Consider the following 14,963-nt stretch of genomic DNA (forward strand, 5'->3'; position numbering starts at 1 on the left):
GGGGCTGTGGGGAGGGGGGACGGGGGAGAAACACCCGGCCCCCCCCCCCCCCAGCCACAGACGAGCCGTGTCGCCTTCTGCTGCAGGGACGCCTGGTTCACTCAGTCTCCAGGGGACCACTTAATGGATTTAGCCCTTCGTCCTTCCGTCCCACTTCCTTCATCTCTCAGAATTCCAACAAACAAAACTACAGAATTAGTCGGAATCTGGCAGCGTGTACACAAAGAGGTGTCAGCGTCAGACTCGTCTTTAGCCGTGTTTGGAGACTGGATGTTGATTGTGGTCAAAACATATTGTTGGAGGTATTGGGAAGCAGTGACTTGTAAGTGCGCCCCCTCCTGGTCCTCTGTACTATACAGACATGTTTGCTTTTGATTAAAACTAGACAGTAGCATCAGTAGCAGCAGCCTCACTAGCAGCAGCGTCAGTAGCAGCAGCATCATCGGCGTCAGTAGCATCAGTGTCAGCAGCCTCAGTAGCAGCATCAGAAACGGCTCAGTAGTTTTGTTGAACCGTCTCCTCCCTCTCTCCTCCACCTCTGATGAGATGATCAACTTTAATGAGTCGACTGTTTTCCTCTGACACTCTATTTACTCCTTACATGAACGGAGGCGACGCTCTCTGATTGCGCCGTAATGGACTGCACTTGAAAACAAGCGTGCCGTGTGCTGTGAATTCATTTGTCTGGAGGTGTTCGGATCACGTGTCGCTGCATCTGAAACTTTTGGAGCTGCTCTGTTGTGTGAACGGTCGCTGTCAGAGACCAAAGAGTCGCCCAGGTCTAATTGATTCTAAAGTTGAAAACTCTCCACCAAACTCCAGTTTCAGGATGATGAGAGCAGTTCACACTTAGGTGCATTACCACCACCTACAGGCTGGGTATGAAAGTAGGAACCATAGTGATATAAATTAGATTCCTTCAACACGTCTGTGTTCTCAGAGGGAGTACATGTTGTTTTTATAAAGTTTTATTTAGATTTCCTCCGCTCAGTTAACGGTCAAATCTGTCGTGTGACATTTATTTTTACTAAAGCTCATGTTGTTCTACCTGGTCTAAAGTTTGTTTTTGCTCATCACCAACCTTCTTGTTAAATATTTAACATTTAAGTCTTGGACTTGCCCCCCCTTCAGATGCTCTGAGAGTAACTGAACCAGCCATTTCTTCCTCATCCTGCTCACCTCCTGTTGTTTCCCTCCATAGCTCACTTTTTCCTCCTGCTGGCAGATGGAGAGGAAACACAGAAGATGTCAATAATTTAACCATGCGTGCCCCCCCCCCCAGGCTGTGATACTGCATGTTTTTGTTGACATGTATGTGCCCGTGTACACGGGGCTTCAGGGTTTCGTGTGCTGCTCCTGTTACCCGTGGCGACGCATGAACGAGCCTGTGATTGAAGTCTCCGTCCTCTGTTTGTCCATCGGCTCCAAAAACAGACTTTTTTTTTTACAGCCTCTGAATATTTTTATGTCCCCTCGAATAAATGTTTGAACTTAGCTTCTTATGAAAGGGTGATGATGTCAGTGCGAGGCATCACAGTCTTTACTGCAGCCGTGGAGTGGACTTTTATAGGATTACATTTTTGGGGGGTATAAGAAAATATCGATACACTGAAATATTGCAGTATTTAGTTCTAAAGTATCAAATATACGTGACTGTGGTTCATTTTATTTTTTATTTTTCTTTTATTTCTTCTCTAGTGATTAGTATCGCAGTATTTCACAGTATCGTGTATCGTTGCCACTGTATTGTGATGTGTATCGCGTCAGCCCTGTGTTACATCTGGTACCTTTGAAAGTGGTTCTGAACCAGGATTGGCTCCAGTGGCCACGTGTTGAGAGACCTTTGACCCTGAGGGCTTTCACAGTTTAACATTACTCAGAAACCTGAGTCCAGTCCATTCAGCACTGACATGATGTTCTTATTAAACAGAACCACAGGTCCAGACCGGGCCTGGATTTATGGCCATGTTGGTGGATTTAAATGTATTGTTCAGCTTCAGGTTTCACTGAGTGATTCCAACTGGACCATCGGTCCCACTGATGACTAGTCCCTGGTCACATGACCCCAGCGGGTCGATCAGATGAGTCCTAATGTTTCCCACAGCTTTAATGTGTCACTGAATCAACCGTCAGACTGTAGTCCAATCAGTGATCTATTATTATGGTCTGGACGTGAACCAATCCAGATGTTTCTGTGGCAGAATCAGGATAAATTCATTATTCGTTATTCTTAACATTTTCTGGTGTCTCCTTGTTGACGGAGTGGCTTCATGACGGCGTCAGGATGAAAGTTTGGACCAAAACCATGAAAAACTTTAAATCAGTTAAATAATCTCTGCCCTCAAACTGTTAAAAAATGAGCCCCAACGTTTCATTTCTTTAACTGCCGCCGTCACAGACGTCGCTCTCCAGATTTATGAAGCTGAACTTAAACAAACCAGGATTGTTGGGATGTTGACAGTTTTCACAGAACCTCTGTCCTGGCTGCGACTCAGCAGCGTCTGACTCAGAATTGAAAGTGCGATGCCGCCACTGTTGTGGTTTTATTTGTATTTTTATGGAAGTGTCGAGGCGGGGCTGAGGATTGCTACCATTTCTGTGAGTGTCATTTCAAATAAGGAGCTGCTGTTCTGTCTGCAAACAAAAAAAACACAGAGGAAGAAGAAAAAAAACTATTCCTGTTAACACCAGCAGAGGAAACACACACACACACACACACACACACACTGAAGGCCCCTTGAACAACCATAAATATTGAAGGCTCTCTGTTGGTCTTTTACATAGAGATCTCATTGGAGCCTGAAATTGATTTGAAGTCGACTGAAAGCAGACGCACATTTAGAGCAGCAGACACACAGAGAGGAACAAAGTGGAACAAAGTGGAACAAAGTGGAAGGTTCCTGTGTGAGTTCCTGTCTCCGACTCTGATCAACACTCAAATCATGTCGTTAGTTCTGACGCCTGACTCTGGACATGGAACAAAGTTCTGGAACTGTGTGAACTTTAACAAACATCACCTGGAACTGAACCGTTGGTTCTTCATCCTCTGTGTCTTTTGTTCTGTTATACAGCGCCGCCTGGTGGAAGAAATGTTGTTTTTAAAAGTGTCACTCAGTGTCACTCTGCCTGTTCTTCTCGTCTCCGTCAGCTGGCCATGACTCACCCCAGTCACCACCTCAACTTCGGCATGAACCCCGACCACGCCCGCAACTCTCTGTCCAACTGTGGCATCCGTCAGCCAAAGTACGGCGACAGGAAGGTCCACCACATGTACATGAGGAAGAAAGGTAGGACACGGGTTTTCAGCTGCTCTGTCAGTTCACGCCAGCGATGTGTTGTGTGCAGCCACAGAGGCATTAAAGGCTTCGACAGTCGTCACTGAGGCAGAGAAGAAGATTATTTATTAGTTAAAGTTGTTGGTATGTGATATTTGAGCTCAGTTAAAGACTTAAACAGCAAAACCAGACACTGACATGGGCTTGAGAATGTTGTGCATGTTGTATTCCCTGCTGGTTGTTAGTGGTACTGCAGCTAAAGTGTTCTGAGGTCTAGCTCTTGTACACAGTGTAGTTGTACTTGTCCAGAGTTTATCACTGACTCCGTCCGTCTGTGACTTTGGTTTTCTTCTCAGGAATCAACACGTTGATTAACATCATGTCTCGACTCGGCCAGGAGGACCCCTCCCCATCCAGGTACGTAGGCCCCCTGCAGGCCGGTATCTGCACATACTATCAGTGACCACGGGTGCAATCAAAGGCCCTGATTCTGGTGATTAATCTCCCCCGCAGGCCCGCTGACAAGAAAATTAACTTTAACTGTGAGAGGAAGGGAAATGAAAGGAGCTAATTTTAAAGGGCAGTGCAGAGTTATTATGGGACGAGAGCTGCTGTTAGTCTGAGAGCGCTGATGAAGAGGGCTGCTGTGTTTGTTCTAATGCTCTCTTTCCTTCAACTCCTCCTCCTCAGGATCAATCACAACGAGAGGCTGGAGTTCCTGGGTGATGCCGTGGTCGAGTTCCTCACCAGGTGAGAAAGTGTTCTCTCTAACTTTGATGGACGCGGCCGTTAATTGAAGCTGACTACAACACTATCAGCCTTTCTTAAACCCCTCCTCCTCCCTTGTTCTCCCTCTCACTCCATTTCCTCCTCTTATTGTCTCACGTCCTTCCCTGTCCGTCACCACCAGCCCTCCTCTCCATATTTTGGACAGTGAGTTGCTGGTAATTGGAACTGTTATTCTCTTCCCCTGGCCTGAAATTTTTCATGACAACTTGCAATTAGCTGTCCAGCTCTGCTGTCTGACCCGCTGACGCTGGTATTGACTCCCAGGTGAGAGTGAGCGTCGCAGCTGCTCTTACCTCAGCTCAATGCTAATTATATGTATGTAGCTATTATTAATTGCCCACCTTACTCCGACAAGGTGAGGCGCAGGGCCTGACCCAGCACGTTGTCCGATAATTTACTCTCCACCCTCCTGAGAGCAGGGGGCGCAGCAACAGGGTGGACAGGTTTGAACCGATTTAACCCTCTGTTTACCACAAGAACAACATGCACCGCACTGTTCTGAGGCTGTCCAGCAGGGGTCACCATTATATCACGGTATTTTATGGTAATTACCGCGATCGGAGGAGGGACCACTGTACTGAAATACTATAGGCATGACTATATATTCACACTCACATTCACACCTGTGATCAATTTAGAGCCAACTTTAACCCTAATCTCTAAGATTAACAGGAGGGAATCAAACCGATGACCTTTTGCTGTATGGCCAGAGCGCTGTAACAAGAGAAATATAGGTTAATACATCATACATCAACTGCACACATGCTGCTGCTGTGGTGGTGGGACATAACATGAATCAGTGCTGCCCCCCCCCCCTCCCTCTTTACTGGACCCCCGGCCCCCATTGGTTCCATTTTCCCTGGCTCTTAAAGACTCCACAAACGACCCCCGGGTTTGAAATGTAACCAGAGAAACGGCAGCTCGTGTGTTTTCCTCAGGGTTTGGTTCATGGTCATGTTCACTGAACGAAAACAGCTACGACCAGAATCCGATTTGTAGCCGCGCACGCTAACACTTCCGTGGCAGTGAGCGCCGAGCAGCGGGATTTAAACCCTAATAGAAAGTGACACGGCGGTGCGAGGCGGGGACGGCGGCTGGCCTGAGCGTGTTGTGGTTGCAGTGGGAGTTTCCTCCGGACGTACGGTGTTTTCCAGCTCTCTTCCTCTTTGATTGTTAGCCTGACTCCAGACGTGTTTGGGTCCAGCTCTGAATTATTTATCAGACTCTTGTCCAGTTAAACGGTTACAGCAGGGCAGCAGACCTCGCAGCTCACGCCTGCCGCCCTCTGAGGCTGGGGGGGGGGGGGCAGTGCCAGGGCGAGGATTTCACTTTATACATTTATAAAAATAAATCCAAATGATTTTTATATTGTTACTTTTTTTTTCCACAAAAGTAAGAAATTTAAAACTGACAGGTTTGTTTAACGTCTAAATTTTTTTTTTTTTTTAATCAAACTCTTTATTTTTACTGTTGTGTGTCTTGAATGTGTTGAAAGAACACAAGAGCGCCACCTGCCTCTTCTCCTCTGTCCTCACGGTGATTAAAGAGTGAAATCCAATGACACGCTGCGGTTCAGAGAGACCAGTTCTGTATGAACCACAGCTGTGGAACCAGTCGAGCGTTCAGGTCATTTCTGGACCTGGATGTTCTGGAGGATGAAAGCACGGGTCCTGGAACTAATTAGATCAAGGCAGGACCGGTGACAAAGATGCAAATGGGTCACGTCGTCAGAGGGGAAATTAAAAAGATTTGTTTTGGACTCTCTGTTTTTGGAGATCATTAAAACCAGTACCAGAACATTACCCTGGTACTGTTCCTATGGGTGTATGACGGAACCCTATTCAGTTCCTGGTACTGTGCCTAGTCCAGTCTTCGGTTCCTCCCTGTAGACTCCTTATGTTCTGTCTGAGAACCCAGAACCTGACGTGTCCACTCTCCTCTCCACAGTGTCCACCTCTACTACCTGTTCCCCAGCCTGGAGGAGGGAGGCCTGGCCACGTACAGAACAGCCATCGTCCAGAACCAGCACCTGGCCATGCTCGCTAAGGTAACCCCCCCCACCCCCACACACACACTCCCTAACAAGACCTCCCCCTGCAGGAGGACGGCAGAACAGACCTGACAGGAGAACAGTTTCTTGTTGTTAGAACTGAACTCCTTCTTCTTAAGGAGACGCAGGGGAACAGCGTTCCTGCGTCTCCCCTTCACTCCCCTCCTCGTTTCCTCCTCTCAGCTCTGCTATAATTGGAGATAAAAGCTTGTTGTTCTGAAGGACCAGGAGTGAGCAGGACCCTGGAAGACCCTCCACTGCTCCCCTGCTCCACAGATCTTCACAGCCGTTCTGGTCCTGCCATGTGAAGAAAGAAAGAAAAGCAATTAGAAAATTCTAGAAAGTCTTTGATGAGACGCCCAGCTGAAAACAGACACGTGGTCTCCTCTCAGGGTTTTTGTTGTCGTCGTCGTTCAGCCGTTCCACATTTGTTGGTGGAACTTCTCTGATGCCGTCTGCTCCACGACACTCACAATTATCTTTGGAGAAATATCTCCAGTGCACAGTGGCACAATCCAGCACTCGACTGAGAACACTTTAAAGTCGGAGTCGCTTTCCCCCTTTGGAGCTGGAGTGTTTAAGAATTTGGATTTTTAATTTGCATGTGTGCAGTCGCAGGAGGTGGGATCTCTCCAACTGTTAGCTGCCATAATTAAAACCCACCCTGACTGGGGGTTCTGGGCTGTAATCATCGGTGATGAGCCGCCACTGAAGGTGGGCCGCATCCAAGAGACACGCGGAGAATCTGGGACTGAGGCGATTCCAACATCAGGAACGTTGACGTCACGTGACTGGTTGACTGCTGTGCCTTTGTCAAGGTTGTTTTTACTTTGAGAAGAAAACAACTGCAGTAATAATAATAATTATAATGAGTCATTTGGAGACGCAGCTGCTCTTAGTCAGGATTCTAATCACTTTGTGCTCAAATTGAGCTGAAAAATCCAAATAAAATGAACAAATCATACAATTATGATCACGATAATTCAATAGTTAGAAATTTGTAAACAGCATAAAAGACAAAGTTGTTTTGTCAGAAAGACTGTTTTGACTCTAAACTCAACATGATTGGACCAAAGTCTGGACATGAGAAGACCTCATTGTTCATGGTTCTGATCCAAACCTGTTCTTTTCTCAAACAGAAGCTGGAGTTGGACCGTTTCATGCTTTACGCTCACGGCCCTGATCTGTGCCGGGAGTCGGACCTGAGACATGCCATGGCCAACTGCTTCGAGGCTCTGATTGGTGAGTTTGACCACCAGCAGGTGGAGCAGATTATTAAAAATGGTTTTCTGTTTTTATAATGAAGAAAAATGAGCACTGGAAACAGACGTGTGTAGTTCCCCAGAGGGAACAGCAGGAGGCTGTATTGATCTCAGGAGAGTCTGACCTGTGGTCTCACACCTGGTCTCACACACACACACACACACCCACCCAGAGTTGGTGATAACTGCTGCTGCACCTCTGACAATCTCACAGTCGTCCAACAGATGGGAGTTAATCCAAACTCCTGCAGGAGTTGCAGCTTTCTCCTCCTTGTCTTATCTCCATCTGGAGTCGAACAGTTCGGCCATCGTCTGAATCCCCCCGCCTCCCCCCCCATCTGGAGTCGAACAGTTCGGCCATCATCTCCCCCTATGATAGATGGACGAAAACAAAATGCCAGCCAAAGATGGGGATGTTTTTTTTTTTAATCCTCGTCTTCAGTTGTTTATTGTTGTTGAATATGATCTTCTTCTTGACGTTGACTTTAAATACTTAACAATATTTAAAAGTTAGCGATCAGAAGTGAATGTTTTTCTCGATTCTCGATTGCTCTCCCCTGACAACCGAGGTGCAGAGAGGAAATCGTCTTCACCTTTTTTTTTATACATCTTCTTTCATCAGTCAAAATAAAGTGAAGGGAGAGCAGCGGGGGAGCAGAGAGGCGCCCCCCTGTGGACCCCCTGTGGACTTGCTCTGGGCCCCTGGTACTTGTTAAGGCTTCATTATCAGCCCAGATGAAGTCCTCGTCCCTCTGTCCTGTGGCCGTCCCTGTCCCAGCACAGCACTGGTCCATGAAGGTAGCAGCGCCCCCACTCTTTATCTGCAGCGGTTTCTTCTTCTTCTTGTTCTTCTTCTTCTTCTTCGTCTGAAGTTGAAAACTCTCAGACACAGTTCAACTTCCTCCTCTTCTCTGTCTGACCCCAGTCAGAAAGTACCAGAGGCTGAGGAACTTTTAAATGAAGTCCTTCAGCTCCCTGAGAGCCCGAACCATCTCCACACTTCGTCTGATCTTCGTCTTCTTCAGGAAGTCGTTTCTTCTGGTGAGGCTTGTCTGGTGAAAAACACAGAATTCTGGATGAAGTTCACCTTCAGAACCAGAACTGATCTTTGATAATGGTTCCATTCAGCCAGAAGAATGTGTTTATTCATTTACCACTCCCCCCCCCCCGCCTTCACCTTCACCTCGCTCACGTGTGGAATTGAAATTGCTGGATCTCCTGTTGTGAATATGACCTGCTCATAATATTTTCCGCAGCGTTGGCTCAGTGCGCTTGTTTCCCGACCTTTGTTTTATTTGTTTCGGCGCCGCGGTGACCGCTGAACCCCGGCCCCGTGAGAAACCGCAGATAATCTGCTGCTTTGCATGGAGCAGAGCTTCCTGCTTCCTGCTTCCCTCGGCTGAGAACGTGTCTGAGTGCTCACCCCGAGGCAGGGCCACTCTGGAGCTGGAAACAGAGAGAACGAGAAGACACCAAGAAAAAAGAGAGGGTGAGGGAGGGAGGAGATAGAGGAGACATCTGCAATGCAAATGTCTGCCCTGGAACCCTGAATAATTCAAAGTGTTGAATGGAAATCTTGCTTTTCTGATCCTCTCATCATTAACTTCTGCCAGAGTGGGCCATTCTCATTTGGGCTCTCTTGGCCTCCTGTTCCCGTCCTCTCCTCCCCCACCGCTGCCCTCCTCTCACCCTCTCCCTCTGTTCTTCTTCTTCTTCTTGCTCTCGGCCTTCTCCACCTCATCATGGTCTTCACAGGCCTCCGTGTCTCCGCTCTGAGCTGCTTTTCCACTCAGGTTCTGACCAATTTTTGTTGAAAGGATTGAAATCAAATACAGTATAAATGGGTGTGAGCAAATGGACCGGGACCAGAACCACGGGTTGGTCTTCTGTTTTTCTTCTTCTTGTCGTGTCAGTCTGTGACACTGAAACTCTCACTTGATCTTTAACCTCAGTGTTTTAAAAAGTTCTGGTTCTTTTTACCAATGTATCCCAGAAATCTGAAAAAAACAATTATTTATTCAACTTATTTTTGCCAGATGTTGATTAAAATTTCATTTTAAATGATCAAAAAGTAAAAAAAACAAAAACCAAAAAGTTGAAAATATTTCTCTGCTTCAGTCAAATTGATCTAAGAATCGACTGAAACAAAGTTTTACTAACTGATAACTAAAATAATCTGTTTTTGTTCAGTTCCTCTTCATCAGTTCTTGTTCTTTTGTATTTTAAAGTGAGATGTTTGAAAAGACGACACTGTCTTTTCTCACAACTTCAGTGGTGAAAATTGTATTATCATGTTTTGATTTTGTTTATATCTCTCTCTCACACACACACACACACACACAGATATTTTCTTTCCCTTTAATATGTTCCTCTCCGTGTCCGTCCGCTGCTTCAGCCTCCATTGAGCTGCGAGCGAGCGGCTTAATATATTATTTGATGGATTAGAGGCTGAGCGTTTCTGAATAATTCATCTGTGGTTATTAATGTGACTGTCAGTCGGCCCTGACTCTGGGACTGTTATTGGTCACTGAGACGCCCACAGACACTGGAATTCTCTTCCTTAACATAACAGTGTGTAGAGTGGACGAGGCGGTGACGGATGTGGAGGTTCATTAGTGGAGCTGCTCTGACTCCGACTCTGACGGTTCAGATTCTTAACTTGGTCAAAGTTTGTTTATTATTCTGCTGAAAGATCGTGTTTTTTTTTGTTTTTTTTATTGTGAGGTTCAGGTTATGAATATACGGTGACATTTCCAATGAAAACATCTTAGATGAAGTACTTTGATGGGTACTACAAAGTACAGTACTGTAGTATTGGGTAGTACTGGGTGTATTGACAAGAATATCCATACAGTACTGTGAAACAGAATATTATGATATTTCATTGAGTCTTCATCACTGTACTGGTCCCTGGAACCAGAAACAGTACTAGAACTTACTGTATATGCATATATTCTGCAGTAAAGTACTACCAGAAAAGGGGGGGTGGGTGCGAGGGGTGTATGTCCACGACAGCAACTAGTACCAGGAGTCTTTAACGACCACAGGGCCTAGTAAGAGGAAGTGGGTCTGTTCCCAGTGCAGGACGTCGGTGTGTAGTAGAAATAGACGAGCTTTTCTTGAAGTACCTTCAGAAATTCATTTTCACAGCCTGTGTGGACGGATATGATCAGGACTTAGAGAAAACATTACTCCACACCTGTCTGGGATTTGTTCAATTCCCTGGTCTGAGGACGTTCCCGAGGCGGAGGATTGTTCTTCGGGGTCTTCAGGTGTGGAGCTCAGAGCCGTATCTCTGCTCAGAGGCTTCGGAGGATTGAAGGTCGGCTCGGAGACCGATTTGTTTCTGGAACGATGTTCCAGCAGGATGAGCAGCGATAAGAACATGTGCAGAGAGAGGACGGAGCTGAGCTGACTGTTGAGTCTCCTCCACCTCCTCCTCCATCTGTCTTCACGTCGTCAGGTACCACCTGAACACGGCGCTGAGGTGTAGCGTGAACCTCCCGTTAATGATTCCTGTGAGTTGCATGTTTGATTAAATGGCTGAGGGGCAGATTTTTTTTTTTTTTTTTTTACTCCTTTTCAGAAATATTCTCCTCTTAAATTAACGGCACATCTTGGCTTCTTCATACATGGTCCTTTGATTGACACCAAAGGTGTTTCTTTTGATTTTTAATAGCGTGGTAAATCCCTGGAGGCTCTGCTCATCTTCTCTGACTCCTCCACCTCCTCCATCTGCTTGAAAAGACCGCCTTGTTTTTAATCTCACCAGAAGTGAAAACTCTTCAGTTTTCAACGACTTTCAGGCCTCGCTGGAACTTTTACGATCCGCTGAGTCATCCATAGATGAAGGACCCCACCCCCCAGGCCCCACCCTGGCCCCACAGGGGGCGTCACGTCAGGAGCAGATGTTGAAAGACGTTGGAGAAGCATCTGTGCTGTGAGGAAGTTCTTATCTCCAGAGCTGAATGATGATGGAGAACCAAGAACCCCAGCCCCTCCCTTGACCTTTGACCTTAGCTGCAGGTGTTCTTTGGATAAACATTGAAGCTGGCTGCAGGAAGTGTCACTGTGACAATACTAGTCATCACTGTGGCACCCCCTAGAGGGGAGACAAAACCATGATTTGATAGTCTGCTGATATATTTTAGATCACGTCAGAATATGAAACCAGATTTTTTTTTTTTTTTAAATGCACAGATCTTTGACCAGTGTAAAGATGTTTTAAATGAGTGAACGGCTGTTCTCCTGCAGCAGTGACTTCTGGGTAAAATGATGTCATATCGGCCCTAATCAAATTTGTGCAGCGTCTGCTGCCGGCTGCACGTAATTTCCCTCTGTCTGTTTAGAAGAACAGGCCGAGTGCTGCTGGGTGTTGGTGATTGTTGCTGCTGCTGATGTGTGTGTGTGTGTGTGCGTCAATGGCCTGTTAACCATCTGAAAACCGTTTGCAGTCCACATGATGAATCCGTCGTATGTTTGTGATGTCGTTGGTGTTGACGACCGTCGTCCCGTCTCGTCCCAGTTCCAGCTCCTCATTTATGGACAAAATAAAAAAAAAAACCCACTGCGAGTGTGTATTCCCAATTTACCAGGATGTTACTGCGTTCCAAATTGAATGAAGTGTTTGTAAGTGCGATGGAGAAGCTTAAAGTGATCGTGCTGCAAACAGAGCTGCACAACATCGTTTGTTTCTGAGAAGAAACCACTGTCGTAGTCGTCGCTTCATTGGTTTTTGTAACAACAGCAGTGACAAAAAAAAAAACAGGAATCGGCAAAAAGTTAGAATTACAATATTTGTTCACCAAATATTAACCAAAATATAGAAAAACAATAAAGAGATATATGTATATAATTAAAAAGCTAAACATTAGCCTTTTTTTCGTTTTGTCTCACACACACATCTCTCCTCCTCCTCCTGCTGCTGATGAGGTGGAGGTGGCTGTGGTTGGAGGCCCCGAGGTCGTCCCTCTGTCATACTGCAATAAAAATGCACTCCTGCTTTAATAAAGCAATTAGAGCTCATCACCGGTTTCAATTAATTCAAAGTTTTCCATTAAGAATGAAATTGCCCCAGAATTGTTGAGATTATTTTTCTTCCTCAGCAGTTTTACACTGACGCTGATGTAAATTCATCTGGTTTTTAATTTACACTTGTACATGTTCTAGAGTACAGCACACACACACACACCCACACACACTTCATCAGGCTGACTCCTCTGATTTTTTGTCTGTTATTTCTCCTGTTTCTCTTCTCTCTCCTCACTTCTTATTTCCTCGTTCCTTCTCCAGGTGCTGTGTATTTGGAGGGAGGTTTGAAGGAGGCTCGGCAGCTCTTTGGTCGACTGCTGTTCAACGCTGAGGTAAAATCTGCATCTTTATCTCACGGTGACTTCACGCCTGGAGCTCCGGCTCCTAAAACAAGAAGGTTTTTAAAAACGCTACCAATGTTTCTTTGTGGTTGGTCAGTCGGAAGAAGTAGAAAAAGAAAAATCCAGTAGTATTTCTTGATGGTACGTTGTCCAGCCGTCTGTACCGTGACGTCTGTGACTGTTGTCACACGTCAGTCATGTCCACGTGACTGTGACTGTTGTCACGTGACTGTTTTGATCCTCAGTAATCCCACCTCATCCTCCAACACCGTTGATTTGGGTTGTTTCCCCTCTGAAAAACAAAAAAAAAAAAATTTTAGAGAAAAAAAAAAAAAAAAAAAACAGGTGTGGATGAAGCTGTGGCAGCAGAACCGGGCTGGACCGCAGCCTGTCACTGTAGATCTGTGGAAATGAGGCAGAAGAACGGAGCAGGACACCTGCTGCTGTGACTGTGTGTGTGTGTGTGTGTGTGTGAGATCAGCCGGCCTGAATAACTGATGCTCAGATCATTAGTTACATTTATCACGGCACAGAGACGTTATTCAAATATTTGCAGCAGGTTCTGTTTATGACTGGACGTCGACTCCCTCACTCCGTGTTCCACTGTATCAGGCTTGGTCCAAATCTTTGGTCTCTGGAGAATTCTGAATGTTATTCCTCATGAAGTCTAAGTAATGAACAAAAAAAAAACAACCTAGAGAAGACGGGTTCTAACGAGTAACCACCGGGGAACCGATGTTTCCATGTGGGAGGAACTGAAGTATTTTTAATTTATTAATAATTTCCATTCCACTGCCCCCGGTGGCCATGATGATTATTGTATTATTGACTTGTCACAGACAGGAATGTGTCAAAGAAAAGAAAACAGTTTACAGGTAGAGAGACAGGGAGAACGTTGAAGAGTAGAAACGTACCAACACAAATTAGGCTTTAATTAAAAAAATAAAATAAAAATGGGCAGCAGGGAGTTGACGTCCTCTGGCAACACAAACGCGTCTGGTGAAGGACTCAGGCTCCAGGTGTTTGTTTCATCACTTGTACCGACAACAGATGATGGGAGAATACGGATGATGTAATTTCCAGATAGAGCAGCTTTGAATAATGATGAAAAACAAAAGAAGAAGAAGGGATTAACGACATGTTTTATCGACAGACACAAGAATTAAGAAAATATTTGTGTACATGGAAACTTTTACAGTAGTATCTTTAAGCCTAAGGAGGAAATTCTCTCTCTGCTCTGCTTTTGCGCAGGCACAGAGGCATCAATATTCGGGAAGTAAAAACCTAGTGCTACACGCTGGGTTTTCTAATATTTGTAAGAATCCTCTGATCTGAAAGTTTTAAACTTCTTAACCGTCAGACTGGTTCTACGCCGGTGTTCAGTGTTCAGGACGCACAGGTCTTAACCGTCAGACTGGTTCTACGCCGGAACAAGTGTTGAGGACGCACAGGCACAAAGGCGTTAACAGCCTCCCTGTCATCACTTTAAGAGCGTAACCTTCCCGTGACACTGAAGTTTACTTTACAGAGGTTTAGATTTAAAAAGTTACTCAATTACAACAAGCAGATTTTGGTTGTTTTTGTTTTTTTGAGGAACATCGAAGACTCCACCAGACGACAGCTTAAATCTTCAGGCCTCTGAGATCTGGATGAAATCCTTATCTCTCTGGTGTCAGATAATATTAATCCAGATTTATGAAAGTAGGTTCTGAGATGACAGGTGAACGAGACCACACTGATCCAGACAGAACCAAACAGAAGCAGACGCTAACGTCATTAGTCGGGTCTTAAAATCGCGGTCCAGTCCAGGGGGCGCCCACGCATCCATAGTCTTCGTTCTAATTAGAATAGTTTGTTTGTTCTTCAGAGAGACAGAGGGTTTTGTTGTAAACATGGAATTAAATTGGTCTTTTTTTTCAACCACTCACTACAGATAACTGCACACAATCCTCTGTCACTTTAAAGATGATCGGTTTTATTAACGTCAAACGGGATAAAAACTGAACACCACCAAAAATAAGTGTTTATAGTTTGTTAAAAAATGAAAAAAAAAAGACTTTCTTTGAGAAAAGTCTGTGAATAAATGATTTTTTACTGCAGGAAGGTTCTTTTTAGCCACATTATATCAGGACAAATACTAAAATAAGGGGTCGGGGGTCAGAAATATACGCACAAAAAAGTAAAAACAAAACACATTTATTGTTAAAAAAGCTTT

General features: G+C 45.2%; 1 protein-coding gene across 1 annotated transcript in view; it reads left to right on the forward strand.

Annotated features, from left to right (window-relative positions):
- drosha (drosha ribonuclease III) overlaps window positions 1–14,963 on the forward strand; it is a 62,179-nt gene that overhangs the window by 21,481 nt on the left and 25,735 nt on the right. Inside the window, exons 18-23 of the mRNA XM_008308323.3 lie at window positions 3,149–3,287; window positions 3,632–3,692; window positions 3,966–4,025; window positions 6,012–6,111; window positions 7,254–7,356; window positions 12,669–12,739. Coding sequence (XP_008306545.1) covers window positions 3,149–3,287; window positions 3,632–3,692; window positions 3,966–4,025; window positions 6,012–6,111; window positions 7,254–7,356; window positions 12,669–12,739 — 534 coding nt within the window. The remainder of the gene's footprint in view (window positions 1–3,148; window positions 3,288–3,631; window positions 3,693–3,965; window positions 4,026–6,011; window positions 6,112–7,253; window positions 7,357–12,668; window positions 12,740–14,963) is intronic.

Source organism: Cynoglossus semilaevis, chromosome 3 (genome assembly GCF_000523025.1).
Source record: "Cynoglossus semilaevis isolate Cse_v1.0 chromosome 3, Cse_v1.0, whole genome shotgun sequence".
In the NCBI taxonomy this organism is placed as follows: Eukaryota; Metazoa; Chordata; class Actinopteri; order Pleuronectiformes; family Cynoglossidae; genus Cynoglossus; species Cynoglossus semilaevis.